Raw genomic sequence first — 18,711 nt, 5'->3', positions numbered from 1 at the left:
AGATGGGGTGTTTGTTGTAAAGACATTTGCAAACATTCTTCATTGGTCACTCTGAAAAAAGGCGTGTTCTATCATTCTCTCAACACATTACTATAACTATAGTCTCGAGAGAATCACATATTTACATCATTCAGCAAAAAAAGAAAAAAAAGAAAAAGAAAAAAAAGTAACAACCAGGAAAGTCTTCCGCTTCCTGTTCCTCCAACATCAGTATAACAGACATCACTTATAATCCTGACACAGGCACAGTGATTTTTTTTTTTTTAATTTTGTTTACTATAATGATGCCACTGATGAACTGGTCTCTTGGTAAGACATAATGTTGTATGTCCAAGAATTTTTTTTTTTTTTTGGCAAATGTTCAATGATTCATCTTCTTGTGACACTGATCCTTCTCCAACAGCATCTTAAGACTGTCGTCATCACCTCTCCTCCCTCTAGCTGCAACCCTCTGAGAGATAAATATGTGCAAATCTTTGTCATAACAGCCCAACCTTGTGCCGGAGGAGACAAGGTGCTGCCCTGCTGCTGCCGGAGCAGAGCTCAAAAACTGCCAGTGAGTCTGTGTGTGTGTGTGTGTGTGTGTATGTGTGAGTGCATGTGTGTGTGTGTTTGCAGACCAAGCTATGCTGAAGGGCCGGAGCTGTGTGTGGAGGGCTGCACCAGGGTGGCGGCGGCGGCGGTGGTGGTGTTGGTGGGCACTGGCATGGCAGATGTGGGAGCGGCGGGCGGGGAGCCCGTTTGCACTTGGGCCTGGAACTGGGCCATCTGTTCTGGGCTGGCCAGCGTCTTCAGCAGGGTGTTCTCCTGCTCCAGCTGAGAGTTGCGCTCAATCAGCTCCTTAATCTGCTCCTTCAAGACCTCCACCTCCTCTCGCACTGCGTACATCAGGTGGCTCTTCACCAAGTCCTGAGACGATCAGAAAAAAAATGTGGTCTGAGTTCATCGTTGAATTCAACATTTAGTCACTGAATGTAACAACCGGACCTAACCAACGACTCTGTGACTCGACTTTATGTCGCTGTTAAATGAGGCCGGAAAATAAGATTATACACACTATAACAAAAACACTGGGCTGCTAAGAAATAAATATTTACTCGGCCCTGGCTCACCCACACTTTTTTAAGAAAGACAATCATCTTCCTTCAATAATAATTTGCGCAAAAACAAAACAACACTGTGCCCTTATTCTGAAGTGTAAAAACAACTATTTTTTAAACAAAGAGGATACAGAAAAAAAAACATGCTCAACATACTGTATTTATGGCCTCAGACCACTGAATCTAACCCCAGACAAAAGGTGAGTCCCTCCCAAACTCCCCCCAAAATAACGGACGTTATAGGGGAAATAAGTTCTGCGACATTAATCCGGCCCACACTACAGTGTCAGCCTATGGGAGGCCGCAGATATTTATAACCAACAGTGTGTGCCTGGCTGTTTGCCTAGCAACAGAGACAACAGAAACGACAACAGAGGCAGGGAAGGAAAACGAAAGGAACACAGCATAAAACGCTGCATTTCTGCCCCCCAAAAAACACAAAACTTAAATAACAGTTGAATTGCACGAATTATAAACCGTGCAGATTTACAAGAGGAAAAAAAACGTCATTAACCTAAACCTAAATACATTACCGACAAACTTATATATGTGACATTTTGGGGGGATTTTAATCCTGTGTGCAACAGAAGATATTTAATACGATTTTGGGTTAGCCAAGGAGGCTAACATGTTTCTAGTATTTGCAGGACTACTGCAATACATACAGTATATTTACAGAACCAGACGGTATTATTTAACGGTTATAAAAAACATTCCTCGGCTATTTCAGAGACACACATAATATGCTCTACACTATAGGGTCGCTTTTAATGACTGTCAAACCACACAGTATTGTATTTGGGATTTTTTGTTTTAAAGACACCGAGACGTTAGCCACATCCAGTGTAGCGCTACTACTCACCATTGCTTGTTCGATCTTGTTGTCGATGGCGACAACGCTGGCCCCTGATGAGCTGTAACATAAAGAAAAAAGGAACATGTCAGCCTTAAGGAAAAAAAAAAGGAGTCAGTGCAGTGTACAGGTACAGCATCATCATCATCATGAGCAGCAGCAGCAGTATCGGCCTGCTGCTGCAGCAGCAGCAACAGTAGCAGCAGCAGCAGTAGTGTCTCCATCATGGACTAGTGCCTGTGCTCGCAAACAAGCCCGAACGCTTTCCTCTCTCATTTTCACCCTTCCATCGAATAAAGGAAGACATTTTTTTTTTTTACCTCTGGTCGAGTTTGACGTGAGAGCTCTCGGTGCTCAATAACGACGACAGAAACGATATGGAGAAATTTCTCAGCTGGCAGACGCCTAGGTCCATGGCCACGGAGTAGCACGGCGTATTCACGCTGTTCATCTTCTTTTTTTAAAAAAAAAAAAAAAGAGAAATGTATAAAATAAAATAAAAACTCCTGTTAACGACACATATCCACGCGCGATTACTCGCTGCGGTGCCGTCGTTAAAGATCCGCAGCGTCAGCCACAAACACTATTACTCGCGCGATCCCACGTCCGTTCATGTCGGCGCAGGGAGAAAAAATCCGCAGATCCGGGACAAACCTGAATATTTTATCCAGCGACGCAGCCACGGCCTGGATGCTGATTGGTGCAGGGAGGAGCGGTTTGCATGATTTATGCAGGAACGCCTCCACCTGCGCCTCAGCCGACGCCGCTTTGCATAAAATATGCTGAGAGCCGAGAGGAGGTGGATGAAACCGGGGAGAACCGGATGGCAGAGGAAGAAGAAAGGCCTCCATTCTGCAGTACACGGAGAAATCCTTCCAGTCTATTCTTTAACGCCTCTCATTTGTACAATTTAATTTTAAGAAATTCCGAGAAAAGGCCCAACACTTCTAGGAAACACACCCAACACTGTGGTACGATGAATCTCCTAGTTTACACCAACAACAAGAGGAAAATGATGGAATGATCGAGGAATACATTCTTCATCCAAATACAACATCAAGGGATAAAAGGTCCACACCACATTTTTTGCAGTAATTCTATACACAATAACCCCCTCAGAACCACTGTTTTGAATCAAAACAACACCGCAGAGCTTTGCTTAGTTTGTTTAAAGCACAAATGTTTTACTAGTTACAGTCCTGTTTCCATAGGGGCGTGTATGTTCAAAATGGAGTTTTGTTTTTTTTTTAAATATTTTGACATATCGATGCAGGCCGCCGCCGCCTGCCTTCTGCTTAACAGGAACCGGGTTTTTTTGTTTCTTCGCAAATCAAATAAAACAAAAGTAAATTCACAGGTATCACCACGTGCAGCATAGAAAAAGAAGTAAAACATGTTAGGACATATCCCACCACAAGTAAAACAGTCGAGCCTCCATCTTTAAGCAAGTGTGTTAACGCAAACTAATTCTCAGTATGGAAGCTAACCACAGTTCATTTAGAGAAGTCCCCAATGCAGACAAAGAAATCCTTTGATCCTGTGAAGTCTTTTTTTTAAAAAAAGAAGGTTCAATGATGATGGCCTTTGCCCGCAGGACACAGATAAAAGTAAAATACTGTGTCTCCTGCAGTGATCACGTTTGAGAAAGACAAATCATTAAAGTCATTAGAGTCATTAAAGTGAAAAAAAGGTCAAAGTGGGGATGATAACAGACTTAGTGTGAGGTAAATCAATCATCTGTGTATATTTGGTTGTATAAAAGCAAAGACAAAAACAAGATGTCAATAACTTGACATGTTTAAAGGGGCAGACACTCTGGGACATTTAAGCTCTTTAAGGAAAAGGGGTCAAACAACAATAAGGTCCCATAAAAAAAACACCCTCCTGGTGCCCTCGTGTGGCTTTTTATAACACTGCAGGCTCATGAAGCTGAGAAAAACAAATAAAGGAATACCTCACAAAATAGAACTATTAACTACATATTATAGAATATTAAGCAATAAATACAAGTTCTAACAACAACAACAACCAATACTATATGAGAAAATATAATAGTATGCAGTATTGATACTGACATAGCATCGATTCCCGGTTTTAGTACCGTTTGATGCATGTTGTTCATTTTACATTTGTCAAACCTCTACCAGTAATGGAAGTCACCGTAGACCAACTGTTCAAGGTCAATCTCGGCTGTGCTGAACAGTCACACGGACACACCTAAAGTACTCCTCCCTCAGACTTCACTCTAATCAAGACCTCCTCCCACAAACACACATTCTTCTTCAAGCCACACTCACATTTCCACGCACACCCAAAACCCGCAAAAATACCCACACACCTGTCTGCTTGTACCGATTACACAAGGTATGATGAGAAAAACATTGTGAAATGGTGGAACAGCCAAACTAGACATAAAACAATTACGCTTTTCAGAGGATACCCGGCAGTGCGTGCAACTCGAAACCTTAAAGGCGAAGGTGCGGCCCAGGTATACATTTGTACTGCTGAGCTTCTTCTAAGAATCAGTGTTCCGTGAGGAAGCCACAGAAGCGTAGCTTGTTTTGCCAAACTAAATGAATCATAAGGAAAACTACTCAGTTTATCCCTAGATAAAAATAACTTGGAATTCTCACAAAGCAGAAGGAAGATATTTTCTATCACTAGAAACCGCAGTAAATCTGGAACAGAGGCTCAAACTCAGCTTGTGTTTAAACAACACACGAAACGTATCGGTCAACATTTCAGCACTTTGCGAGAAACCGAATAGCCAGAAAGTCTTAGACATCATTATCTCCTCCCGTGTCTTCTTTGACTGGGAGAAGATTTAACTACGGTAATTATCAAGACCCAAATAACCGGCACAACTACGTCTCTAATGTGATTAACCTGAGGACACAGAGGGCTTGAGGAAGCTATACTTGGTGCCATGAGAAGCTAAAGCTGGAGTAGATGACGTATCAAGTGTACTTTTTATACGTACTGTGAAAGTTTAATGACCAGTCATCCATTCTCAAACATGTCTCTATTCCTTTGAATTAGGGAGGACGCACACACGATGAATATTTAATAACATTTCGGGGAATTGAAACTTATACCATTCCTATGATTGCTAATAGGGACACAAACATTAAAACTTTTGCACGCCCTCAATTAACTGCTAAACATGTAGTTGTACTACAAACATACCACTGTCAATCATCTAGTTGTTTACAGTGATGACCAACAATTAACGACTGATACTAACAGAAAAGAATATTAAACACAAAGCTCACAGCATGTCTGGAGAATTATCTTCCTTTAGCTTCAATCTTCATTTCACTACTTAGTAGTGAGTACAATGTCTACGTGTGTCTACAATGCACCATCGCTACTCTATACTTTCCTACAAATATACGGTATATTTTTTTATTTACTTTGTGCACAGACAGCATCAACTTGCAGGTGTCCCTGTAGGCCAATAATCTGCAGCCATTTTTTTTTGTGTACTGACTGACTGACTCAGACAGCCAACACCCTACGGTTGCTCCAGGTCCATTTTACCTTTTCAGATGCTGCTCCAGCTCCCAGATTAAAAACTTCACTGCCATCTCGTCATGGCCTTGCACTCGAACAACCCGTACTCTCATGGAGTCAGTCAGCCATGCACGGTCACTGCAGTGTTTCCTATGTTTCTTTGTCTGCTGGCTTCCCCCTTTTACATCGCCCTCTGTTGTTGCCTCGGTGATCGCAGGTGTACAGGCAAGTTAGGTTGTGATGACTGTCTACACATGTGTGTGCCCGCTCTACGTTATCCGTCTGTGTCAGAAGGGCTTGCCGGTGACTGAAACAGTGAGTATACACAGCAGCGGTCCACGTGGTGGCGTGTGACCATGTGATACAGGGGGAGGTTATGTAAACCATCGACAGAGATTAGCATGTGGCTGAGTGAGTTCCCGCACCTTCACTACTACTCTGACCCTACTGCCAAAGCCTCACGCATCGTGACAAGAGTGAGCATCAACTGTTCAGTAGTGCTGCGTTTTTGAAGTCTCTTACTGCATTCTCACAAATTACTAAGTGTTCACAAGTTTTCCAAAGATAATGGATTTTATATGCAAATTAACAGGTATAAAAAATTACAGGGATGCTCGACTGATAATGACTTACATTAAACAATGAGATAAGCAACCTTTATGTTGAGCCTGTCAGCTCGGTCCACATGTCACAGTGGAGTCTTGGCAGGACAGACAACACACAAAGTTCTTTAAATAAAGTTATAATTGGTTGAATCTATGTTTTTTACTGTTTTGAATGGATGACATGCAACACAATCAATGTATGTACAATTTCAACATAATACAAAGTTTAAGGCCTCATCTTATCATTTCTCATTGAAAGGGAGCCTAAAGATGGCTTAATGCCCCCCAACCCACCACCACAGAAAACACAACACGCTCCAGCAGAGCCCACACCAGCTTACAGACGACTAGCTGAGAATCAACAGGTGAAAGATGAGCACAATGCAGGGGATCTGACTAGTCCCAACAGCCGCAGTTTGCAGGGATAAATCGGTGTCACATGGAGTCTGGTTGATTCACACAGTTCTACGGCCGCCAGACTCACGACGACTCAGTTAAGACAGGCATTATCGGTTTAGAGTTAAAATCGTAAAGCAAATTTAGGGTTTGTCGTTTCTTTACACACTATTTAAAAAAGAAAAACTTGCATATTCATTATAGCTGCATAGCAGGTTTTTACAACAACCTGTAAAAGGGCTGCATGTTTCCACTAGCCTTTGTTACATGGATAAACTATCTTTAATAATTGCGGTGATTGAGGCATAATTATACGCAGGGCCTCAGTAAGGAGGTGTGTGGGGGGGTGGGGGGGCTAGAGAACTGGACCCTAATGAAATTAAGAAAAAGGAGAGATCCAGGTACAGGGGGAAGCATCTAGAACGATCTCATCCCGGGCTCAGGCAAGAGTGATGTGCACTTGTATTTTAAAAGTGTGTCACGTATGTCGTGCAGACACGTGATGATCCAAACATGGAAGTCACAATTGGAACAAATGGACTGGCATGTTTACGTGAAGCTTTATTCCCCCTGATTATTTTTAGGTCTTGGAAACAACTGTTGATGGCAGACAGAATTGACACACATTTCTAAAACGATTCAATTCAAGTCAAATTCAGAATTTAATATATTCTGCAGTAAAACAAAAACAAACAAAAAGGCCACAGTGACTTCTGCTGTTCTATCATTCCCTTTCTCGTAATGTATTAGAAATTATCAGTAGACAGACTTGGACCACAGGGAGGCTGATTACTAACCACAACCTGTGTTATCAACAATCCAACCTCAGACACTGATAAGACTAAATTCTTTGCAATTTAATGCTGGGAACCAATGTTTTCAAACCTTTGTGAAGTTGACCACAATCTGTGAGCTGATTTTTTTGGAGGATATTTACCAATCCTTTACAGTTTGATCTGCTAACTGAGGAATCTCTAGTCAAAACAATCAATGTATCCCCCTCCCCGTTAATCCCTAAGTTGATAAATTAAGAAAAACAAAAACAAAAACCTTAGCATGTCCAGTGATCAACAACAGCCCTACTGAGTTGTTGAACTCTAAGAGCACACACAGATCCTAACAGTAGGCGCTGGCAATGATTTTTGCACCGTCACACTGTGACTATGGGCTGTGAGCTCCGAGTGTGTCGGTCGCAGAGTCCAGGAGAATGATGAGTGGCCATTTCAGGCTCAATATGCATTAGACAGACGCACTATGGAAGCGTTCCACTTGCTGACTACAGCAGGTTCTTGGTCTTCGCACTGAAACAGAGGCAGAGTGGAAGCAGCCCCGAAGACACACAACTAAATTGGCCTAAATCCACTGCCTCAGCATTCACACACACACACAGCAATAGATACAAGAAGATTAATCTAGTGTTCGTTTTTTTCATCCAACTTTTCATTTCACAAACAGAATGACCAGAGTCATAAGAAAGTGCAGGTCGTCCCAGTTTTTTCACTCCAGACATTTGGCTCCACATATGTTTTGATCACCAAACATTACCATCTGTAAACTAAGTCGAACACTTAACTCTGCCTCACGTAAGGCCTAAAATGAACCAAAGACTGAAAATTCATGCATATTCCATTAATGCACATCTACAAAGCTATAGAACTGCAGTATTAGCAGGATTCAGTTCTCACCTTTAATTTTTGTAAAATGCTGCATTTGCTATTTGAAGAAAATGCCAATCAAAGCAGTCTGTTCCTTACTTTCAAACATCCTTGGAATTAAACAACCTGGATGAACCAGAACCTTGACATTAACAGAGGCTCTTCTCAGTACCCAAGAAATTAGAACCTGCATTGTGAATTATTCAGTAGTGATGCCCGGTGGCTCGCAGTCAATAGTCTGAAGTTCTTGGTGTTTTTAACATATATTTCCTTAATTACTGAATTTAGAAGATTCACAAATTTGCTCAAACTGATCATCTTCTAGAGCGATGAACAGAAGCAGCTTTGGAAAAAGCCCCGTACGCAGACAAGACCCAAGTTACATAACTTTCTGTGGCTTCTATGAGCAGCAGGTATGAAAAATGTGGAGTGAAATCTGGCATTAAAAGGATTAGCACACAAAGCTCTGTGCCAAGACAACAGAGAGGAGCCGTAATACTACCGCAGCAGAAAAGATGAGCAGAGGAGCTTCAAAGAGGAGCAGAGTTCCTGCAAATGCCATTACTTTACGTAGACACTCGGACATAACACAGAAATACAACAAACGATTTCATCAAGAACATCTTTCAAATAATTATATATTTTTTTACTCTTGGCTTTTTCTTCTTTGAATCAGTGAACAATTTGGGTATAAGATTTAGATTTTGTTCTTAAATTCAGAGGCACCAACAAGTTTTAACAAAGTATCTTAATAATTATAAAGGTTTACAACCATAAAAATAAATTAAATTCTATTTTAAAAGGAGGCCATTATTTAATTAAAGCAACACAATTTACTCAAAGACTTCATTACTGATGCTATGTTTTTTTTCTTTCTTTTTAAACCGATCTGGGAGAGTCTATGAAACGAAATCCACAAATAAATAGGCCATCGGTCCTGACCCATTTTTCAGCGTCACTACAGTATCTGTCTGTGTTCGCACAGTGATGTGTGCATGAGCAACGATTACACAGGGATGGCAGAGCGGTAAGTGGATTAACTAATGATGACGACAGCACAGCTAACAACCCACTCACAAACAAACGGTTGTTCTCCGCAGGCCTATACCGACAAACCGGACATATCTAACGGCTCCACATGAGGTTCCAACCTCCATCAAATTCCTTAATATTGCTGCTTGAGGTTGAACCTCCATCAAATTCCTTAATATTGCTGTTGGAATTCTTATAACACTTTTATTAAGGTAATGTTTTAGAATATATTATTTACGGAAAATGTACGCATTGTGTGTTGTTATGGGATATATGTATTACTGTTATGCGTCAGTCATGTGTGTTTCAAAACATTTTTGGACACAGGTTATGGGATATATGTATTACTGTTATGTGTCAGTCATAGTGTGTTTCAAAATTTGGACACATTTTTGGACACAACCACCGAGTCTAAGACAAATTTTCCTGGGTGGGAGAATAAAGTACATCGTATCATATTTGGAAATTTGGAAGCTCGAAATCAGAAACCTAGAAATGTCATTAAGACATACTGTAACCAGTTGAAATCCTCTTCCCCTGCCTCCATTGTTATTACCGTTTTTTTTTTTTTTTTTTTTTTTTTTTTTACACAATAACATAACCTGTGATGAAGATTTTAAAAAGTAAAACACACTGTGCCATTCAACCACTGTTGTTTGGTTGTGCTGATAATTCACTATTACAGACAGCCACACCAAATAACATATAAGAAAGTCAGAGTCTTACCTGTACGACCACCAGGCAGCACAAGGGCATGAAAAGAACATGAAAAGAAAGAAAACAGAAAAAAACATCAATAATTAAATACCTAAGAAAAATGCATTTCTTTTAGGTTATTAATACTCCACAAACTAATTATATACAACAGTGAAAATATTAATAAGGCAAACATGTTCACAAACAATAACTTATGACTCCTCCAAATCAATTCTACGTGAAGGACTGCAGCAGTTTTCATCCATGGGTGACCGCTACAGACGATAATCATGTTTCAACAGTGGACAAAAATCAAAAACGAGTGTCTGAATAAATCACCAGCTAGCACAGATCAATTCGACTTGTTTGTACGTAATGTTTTCCTTTTATTCAAATTTAATCTGTACAAATTTATAGAGTGCTTGAGTGGCAGGAGATGCATGAAGAATTTTCCACTGGTTAAAGACTGACACAGTTCCATTGTCACACACTGCCATCTAGTGCTCAACAAAAAGAAAAAAAGAAAAACTGCGCCGTTACTGCTTAATGAATGAACTTTTCTTAAGCTCTGTTTAGACCTTAGACGCTGATATTAGTGTGATGCTTTTATTTGTTACATTTTAGGTGAAGATAATGCCTCTGGCAATATATACACAATATATAGGACTGGATTGATAAGGTGATTGATAAATTGCGCCTCAACTACTTAATAGATGATTTTTTTTAGAATTCAATATTTCACTTTTTATTTTTTTCTAATAAGTCTCTTATTAGAAATGTTTTTGTGTTTAAATATGCACCACTTAAATTATGGCGTATGATGCATCTTCACAGCCAGCCAGCAGGGGGCATACAAGGACTACTAACAGAGCTGATGCCTGCTAGGCAAAAATAAAGATTTTACTTAACTGATGTGAAATAAAATAGATGAAAAATTATCGTTTTATAAACATAACATTCAGGGTTTTTTTTATTAATTTTAAATTACGTGACTGCACTAATGCTTGACCTCCAGGCTAAATAATGAACACAATGGGAAAACATGCTCCTTTACCAGATCTCCCATGACATTACAGCTAAGTTAAACGAGATGAAATGATCAGACTCCAGTCTTCAAAACAAAGTGCACACATTTTACATTATTTTCATGTTTATGATAAGCTACTTCTGTTCCTTTAGCTATTCCCAGCTCTGCATTTAGGGGCCGAAAACTCCAAATATGGACTGGCATTAAAAGGACTCAAACCATTGGTTTTGTTATTAGACGCCAATAACAATAATTAAACATAATTTCCCCTTTAAAAAAAAAACAGGTGATTTTAACTTTTATAAACAATTATTGGATTATATTTTAAATCTCTGTGCACCGTGTCTCTGTAGTGCCTGTGTTATGATAGAAGCTAGCACTGAGTACACATGGCTAATTCCCTACAGTAAATGAAATATTTTGGATATAATACTTAATATACAGTATAAACACAAATCATTGAGCTTTTTTAATTAAGTTCAATCCTACATAGTACAAGTTTCCCTAAAATAACCACCCAATGAAAACTTGTTTTGGTGGTTTTCTAATTGGGCCAAGGTTGTAAACTATGTTCATAGCTTAAGGTCTGTAAACAGCTTTATTTATTAAGAGCAAACCAACTGGTGCTGATACGCACATGAAGTAGAGAAACGATACAGAAAACTGCCATCATGTGAAGCAGAATTAAAAATAACTTATTTCTCTGACGGCGTGTCTGTGTTTTTGTGACTGACAGATTACTAGAGCTGACTGGACGGCGCGGCGGGGACAGGAATCCCAGCCATGACTCAGCACATTGCCTACATGTTCAGGGGGCTAAGAGCAACCGTTCAATAAAGCCCGGTGATAAAAATGTGTTAAACGAGATAACATGACTTTACCGTAATTGATCGTAAACATATGACGATGTTCGACGCACGTGACCACAGATGATTACTAGGTCAGTGCTATCATTACTCACACATTTATCTACCAAAACATATACGGTAAATGTATGTTTGTTTGTACACGTAACATAAAAACATTTTAAAAGTGGAAGCAAAATTCTCCTGACCAACAAAATACAAATAAGTAAACAAAATGAATGCTGTTAACTGAAGTTCTCTGACTGCTTTGTCCCCGTAGCAATTTTTTTTCATGCAGTTTATGATGCACAACCAAACAGACCACTGTCTGTTCATCTGCATTTGTGAAACCTCAATGGTTACACATGAGGTTGGTGTGTGGCAGTGACAAGTAAAGAACTATGTAAAATGCATTAGGTCAGAGGTCGTGAGCCGCCAAGGCCATCGACCATTTTGAACCTGGTTACAGAGGAAAATATAATTTGATTACTACTGATTACTGTTGAGAATACTGTCTCACAGGAAAACTGTCAGTGGTGGAAAAAAAAAAAAAGGTTGAAGACCTGTGCATGATATCAACGAGCGTCGAAACCAACTGTAGAAAAACATGTATGACAGCACACGTGTGTTCAGGGGGGTGACAGGGCAGTTTTCTCACAGATGCACAGCTGTCTTAAAACACAATCCATTACCATCCATTACGAGCCATTAGTTTTCCCTCTACCCTCTTAAGTGAAACAATCCTGTTTATTGATGGGAAAAGTAAACCATCAGCAAGGAGGTGCATGGAGACAAATGAAATCAATAACACATCTGCATACAAAAGCACACGGATGAGCTACGGAATTCTGCAGTGAGTGGTCCACGAAAGACCCGTTTCCTCAAACCAGCCCATCCCCAGTCAGTATGAATATTGATGCGTTCTGTGCTTGGATTAAAAAGCAGTAAACACACCTACACACAAACAGACAAGCAGGTTGACAAGAGGCTTGCTGTTCTGCTGTGTTCTGGTGTTCTCTCGCTCATCCTGCTCGGTAGGAACAGGGGAGGCGTTGCTGTCAGCACGACTGCATATGACACGTGCTGTTTACTTTTCGTGTAAAGGGATATTAGACAGAGCACTACATACTAGAAAACTTGTAAAATGCAGAGGGCGGAAGTTGTGTTTATGCCACACAGGCGCTGCAGACTAAAGTTTCCTTGTGCTTTTTTTAAACAGGAAATTGGTTTGTGTTTGCTCCAGCAAAAAAGAAATGAATATCTGCAGGATCACCAAAATATTTCAACCCTGGCCCAGTCATTTTGTTATTGTACACAACAACATATGCTGTGGTAAAGACTTGTTACCTTCTCTCTCCTTCTATTGCGCTATTAACTGTTTGACACCATTTCCCAATGACTCTTTTACTGATGATGCCCTGTAACCCTGCAGTAGTCAATCAGCAGCAGTTTGCACAAACAGATCACCCACCCCTCACCAGTGCTGTGTCAATGCACTCTGAGAAATCCACAGATGACAACCTATCCCACTCTCGACACTTTCTCCTTCTCTTTCCTTTAAACTGACATGACAAACAGACATGATTTTAAGCGGTGGTTTGTGCGGTTAGGGTCATCCTCGTCATTAGGACCTGTATTACGATACGGCACAATGTCAAGAGCCACACAGCAGACCCTCTGCTGGACACTAAATACATTACCAGTCATTACACAAATCATTTTTTACGAGAGGATCTGGCTCTTAAACGTTGCAACATGGAAAGGATCTAAAGAAGATCTAAGTCTGGCTTTTATTAATGGGACAATGAAAGCATCGGATGAAATATCATCCGAGTCGTGGACTGTCTGCTTGTACATTAGAACTTTAATGTGATCGTAATTTATCGAGACAATCTCCTCATTTCTAACAAGGACTTTGGCTTCACCCAAATACTGTTGATCCTCAAGGACAATAATCCACCTGATCCTACAGAGACTTTCACATTCCTCAGAATTACAAATCATGGGACTTCAGTCACCACCTTTCACTGAAACAAAACCACCTTAATTGCATCCAGATTACATTCTAAGTTGCTACTGGTCATATCATATTTGTTTTTCCTCATTCATTACCATGTATTAGAAATGTCAATTATGTCAAGGCTTAGGTTGGCGTAAAAGCTTAGGGTTATGACCCGAAGGTAAGTAAAGCCCTAAACCCTAAAAGTGATTTTTATTTCAATTTAATTTTTAATTAGGTATTATTTATAGGAGAGATTCAATGAAGCATAGGGTAAAAGCATTAAAAATGAAATGCTTTTTAGGAGAGATTCAATGAAGCATAGAGTAAAAGCATTAAAAATGAAATGACAAGGAGTGACAAATAGACATGGGGTGAAAAAACAGCAACCTTAAGAAAAAGCAACAGAAAAAGAGAAAGAAAGAACGGAAATGGAGGGTGAAAGAGGCGGGGATAGAGAGAGAGAGAGAGAGAAAGGCCACTTAATATAAATCAATAAGCTTTTAGTGTACAAGAGAGGCTGCAGCACTATTACTACACTCTTTAAATGTAAACAACCTTCTTTTTTAAGACAAAGTCATCAAAGGAAGGGAGTATTTTCAAGTGTAGGTGTAAAAGACTGGAAAACTAGCTGTGATATTATCTTTGCATCTTTGTACCATTACAGTTGTTTTTCTTTCACATGTCTGTAATCCATAGCGCTCCTCAATTTCTGGCTACAAAAAGGCAGAGAGGTTGTACACAGGAAACTGCGTGTAGAAAAAAACGTAAATTGTTAAGATTGCACTCGAGATAGAAACACGACGACTACAAGACAACAGATGTCAGATCCAGCTGAGCTCTGCACTCTATTTCACTGGCAGAGGACAGTCAGCCTGTAGTAGCCTGGCCACTGTCTGCCTGCTCTGCAGGAAAACAATAACACTCCACTTTGCTTCACAGCTGCTGCACTGACCACGAATGTCATCCAGTTTGGGAGCAAGAACGCTGATTTTAAACATCAACCATCCTTTTAGCAGCATGCATGTCTCATTAAGCATGTTGTTATAATTCAAAATGTTGCTGATTAAGGCAAGTGCTACACTATACTTTAATATTATAAATTAATATTAATTTATAATATTAATCTGGTAAAACAGAAAATAGGAGCTCTTACCCATCATCTTCTCCATCTAGAGTCTTAACACCAGCTGATGCGGTTAAGGCACTGGTAGTGGTGGAACTGCCCTCAGCTTCCTGCCCCGGGCCAGTGCTAGATGCAGATCCTGCCTCCACTCCAGACAACTTGGGCAGCCCCAGCAACGCCGACTGGTGCTGAAGAAGCAGACGCTGGGCGTCCTGCAGCTGTGTTGTGGTAAAGGAGGGCAGACTGGCATACAGGGCACTGGTCTGGGCAGCATGGGTGAGGGCCTGGGCACTGCTATGGTCCTGGGACATGCTGACTGTAGACGGCTGGCTTTGAGGAACACCCTGTGTGGGCATCCTACCACTATTCCCAGTGGTGTGGGCTTTGGGATGGGACTTTGGATCGCTTTGAGTGTTAGGAGGAGGTCCGCTGGACGCAGACAAGTGGCTCTGATGTACCGTAGTGGACTGCGGGGGACCCAGGGCTGTGTTGTGGACTTGAGTTGTGAGTGACTGAGGCTTCTGCTGCTGGATATCTAGATGACCAGGGTGGCTTTGACCCTGCTGTCCAAGACCTGCCACACCAACATGAGAGGGCAGAGTTGCGGCAGCACTCTGAAGGGAAGAGGGCTGCTGGGGTTGTGTTTGGGAAAGTGAATGTGACGGCTGAGGACCTCCCATTATTTGAGATGATCCATTTGCTAGTCCACTGGAACCTGATCCAACTTGATTGGAGAGAGACTGGGAAGCAGCAGTCTGCTGTATACCTTGATGAGCCTGGTTGTACTCTGGAGGCCTTCCCTGACCTGAAGCTGCAGGCTGCTGTGGCAGAGAGGCAAAGACCATTTTTTGCTGCTGAACTCCCACAAGACCCTGTGTGGATCCAGGCAACTGATTAGCAACTGCCTGGGCGTAGGTGAGCTGCTGTTGAGATACAGAAGGTGTGGAAAGTCCTATTGTGGCCTGCTGTCCAGGCAAAAGGGCTGGCTGATGAATACTTGCAGAAGCCGACTGAGCCGCTGTAGTCATCACGTGTGAATGAGTAATATCTTGGGCATGCATGTGAGGTTGCACCTGTGATATTCCTGGGGTTAGGCCACTGGGGAGAATTCCTTGATAGCCTTGCGGAGGGGAGGCATAATCCTGAACATGCTGGGGTACTGGATGTCCAATAGCCTCTCCACTGCACACATTCTCAGTATAATGGCTCAGTTTATTCATAGTACTACTTACAGCACCACCACTTGTGCTTTCTCTCTCTGAGGATGCAGCAAAGTTCTCAGAAACATATTGTCGCATGCCATGAGAACCAGAATCAGCTGCAGAAGAACTAGGGGCACAGGCTGGGTTATCCTTGTCATAAAAATCAGTACATGTCCATCTGCCCTTCTTAAAGGGCTCAGAGCTCGAGTCCAACTTCACCACCCTAAAGCGAGAACTAGTGGTGGTAACTGCAGGGGCCGGGGCATGGGTAGATGATACAGTGGTTGCATTCACAGGCTGCTGCACAGTAGTTGCAACTCTCCCCTGGATCCCACTGGAGTGTGCCACACCTCCAGAGGCACAGACAGAAACAGTAGCAGCAGCAGCAGAAGTTGTTGCAGTCATATTGATATTAGAGCTGATATTTTGATGGTGCTGACTCATGCCAGTTTTAGTAGCAGTCACAATGTTTCCCCCAGTAGCAACAGTGCCACCGCCACTTCCCCCACTGTTGCTCATCACACTGGGAGAAAAAGTAGCACTGTTACTACTAGCACTGGTACTGATCCCCCCTCTCACAGGCACATTGGCAGAACTCAACATATTCACATTACTAACACTGCTGGTCTGGGGATTAACTATGCTAACTGTAGTGCCTGTAACAGAACTGTGCATTCCAGGGATAGATCCAGAGGCCACTACCCCCACAGACTGGGCAACAATATTTGGAGGGAGAGTCTGGGTAACATTCTCTTGAGGGCCCCCCACATTAGAAGGCATTTTCTGGGTGACACGAGGTAAAGCTCCAGCAGGAAGGGCAGACTGGATGCTTCCAGCTCCAGATGAGAGAGAGAAGACCTGGGCTTGGTTAGGATGATGAGAGTGCTGATGGTGGACTGTACCATTCACCATAGCTCCACCATGGTGTTGAGCCTGATTCAATGCATGCAGGTGAGAAGGCTGGTTAGGAGAGACAGCTCCAGGTGTTTCTGCCTCATGGAAATTGTTCAGCGTCTCCTCGGAGGAGCTTCTCTCAGCCCCCACTACATCATTAGCCCGGGAGAGAGACACATCCAAGATCTCGGATGAAGACAGATCCTCTGTGTGCGACTCATCCAGGTCATCATAGCTTTCTGTATCCTCAGCCATGGAGTTGTTGGTACTCACAGATATCTGCGCTGGAGTCACACTTGTAATCTGAAAACCACTTTTCTTTTTTATTTGAGATCCAGTCGACTGGCTGGGCTGGGCAAGATTCAGGCTGTGGGGAGGCGGATGATGGGGACCGGGAGAGGATGAACCAGCAGGGGGTTGGCACTGAATCAGCAAGGAAGGCTGATAATCATCCGCTGAGACGTGGCTGTTGGTAACCACCGGGTTTGCCGGTGGTGACAGCGTGGAGCCGCTCCCGCTGCCTGTGCCGCTACCCCTTCTATGGAAGACAGACGGATGCGCCATCTTCCTAACACTACCAGAGTCTCCTGCAGTGTCCGGATGATGCATTTCGAAAAAATCCGGGGGGTAGTTGGTCTCCGACAGTAAGCAGAAAGATTGCAATTCGTTAACGGCGCCGTTTTGACAAAGCTACAGTCAACAAGACAGCAGAGTCGAAAAATAAACACAAAGACGTAGCGTCGAACGGCTGTTTTGGAGATATCGGGCAAAGTTGTGCCAGTCAGTATTCACAGCCTCCCATAAACCAGTGAGTGACAACGAGGCACAAGGAGCTAACGGCTAGCAGGCTAACGTCAGCTGATGCCAGATGTAAATCTTCGGCTAACTCCCGCTGTTACCCGGCTGCGCCCCCTTTTAAACACAGACTAACATTCTGATGCGTTTGCTACTAGAAGCCAATTCAAAACAAAGTGGGGTTAATAGTAAAAAACCGAGCCTCTGTTACAGATTCTGGCTTAACAAGAGGAGTAACGTCAGTTAGCTGCCAGTCTCCATCACCGGCTAACACACAGGGTCTCTTTAACTGCTCAATTTGTTCAAGCCAAACAAAATGGAAACGAAGAACCTGTTCATGCGATGCACATTGAAACAAAAACAAAAAAAGCCAATACGTCCACAGGCTGAGGGCGGCCTAAGAATTAGTCCATTCCACTGGAGTCCTGGTGTTGGTTTTGCTGTATCACTGGTCCTCACAAGCCGTAGCGTTATTCAGTATGTAGCCTGCTCCCGCACCGCTGCTGCTGCTGTGACGGCACCAGAGGGGAGGGTACTCTGCTAATATGGCGACCGCGCATGGTCTCTGCTGCCAGACATAAAGCAGTCTGGGAGAGGCGGACACGAAGCAAACGTCAACACTCACGGAAACCGCCGAAAAAAGCCGAGCGAAGGGCGCTCCCAGCTCTGGGTCCTTACGATAACAATAGTGGGGGGGTTTGTTTTGTTTTTTTCTATTCAAACCAGCGACGCGTGCAAATATAGATAACGTTTTAAATGTTTTTCTTTGATTAGCTGTCAACAACCGTATTAGAATGTATTACATAAGTTTAAGTGGTAGAATATAAAAAAATAAATCGAATTAAATGGATATACGCAATATAAATAAAAGGCACGTTTCGAAATCAGTTCGAATATTCACATTTGCATAATACTTTTAGCATTCGATTATTATTTTTTTTTAAATTTGGGAGACTTATGAAAAATGTCAATT

General features: G+C 42.1%; 1 protein-coding gene across 6 annotated transcripts; it reads right to left on the bottom strand.

The window, feature by feature from the left end:
* Positions 1-229: 229 nt before the first annotated feature.
* On the bottom strand, positions 230-18,678 carry LOC103392286 (TSC22 domain family protein 1-like). 6 transcript variants are annotated; one of them, XM_008328871.3, is made up of 3 exons: positions 14,878-18,669; positions 1,963-2,014; positions 230-909 (listed from the first exon to the last, which is right to left on the bottom strand). In XM_008328871.3, exons 1-3 carry the CDS (start codon positions 17,550-17,552, stop codon positions 625-627), a joined length of 3,012 nt encoding a protein of 1,003 aa, XP_008327093.1. In that variant the 5' UTR covers positions 17,553-18,669; the 3' UTR covers positions 230-624. The 6 variants fall into 6 exon arrangements, with proteins under 6 accessions (XP_008327093.1, XP_024919579.1, XP_016895541.1 ...); XM_025063811.1 differs by lacking the exon at positions 14,878-18,669 and adding an exon at positions 9,881-13,835; XM_017040052.2 differs by lacking the exon at positions 14,878-18,669 and adding an exon at positions 3,366-3,462.
* Positions 18,679-18,711: the final 33 nt, after the last annotated feature.

This window comes from Cynoglossus semilaevis, chromosome 16, assembly GCF_000523025.1.
Source record: "Cynoglossus semilaevis isolate Cse_v1.0 chromosome 16, Cse_v1.0, whole genome shotgun sequence".
Lineage (NCBI taxonomy): Eukaryota > Metazoa > Chordata > Actinopteri > Pleuronectiformes > Cynoglossidae > Cynoglossus > Cynoglossus semilaevis.
Note: the sequence above shows the minus strand (reverse complement) of the source record. Positions and strands in the feature narration are given on the sequence as shown.

What these genes read in the sequence shown, in the direction of transcription:
- LOC103392286 (XM_008328871.3), bottom strand. Translation starts at nt 17,552, where the DNA reads ATGCATCATCCGGACACTGCAGGAGACTCTGGTAGTGTTAGGAAGATG. An exon ending in CTAGATGGAGAAGATGATGG is followed by an intron (nt 2,015 to 14,877) that starts GTAAGAGCTCCT and finishes TTTATGTTACAG; the next exon opens with CTCATCAGGGGCCAGCGTTG. An exon ending in ACAAGATCGAACAAGCAATG is followed by an intron (nt 910 to 1,962) that starts GTGAGTAGTAGC and finishes TGATCGTCTCAG; the next exon opens with GACTTGGTGAAGAGCCACCT.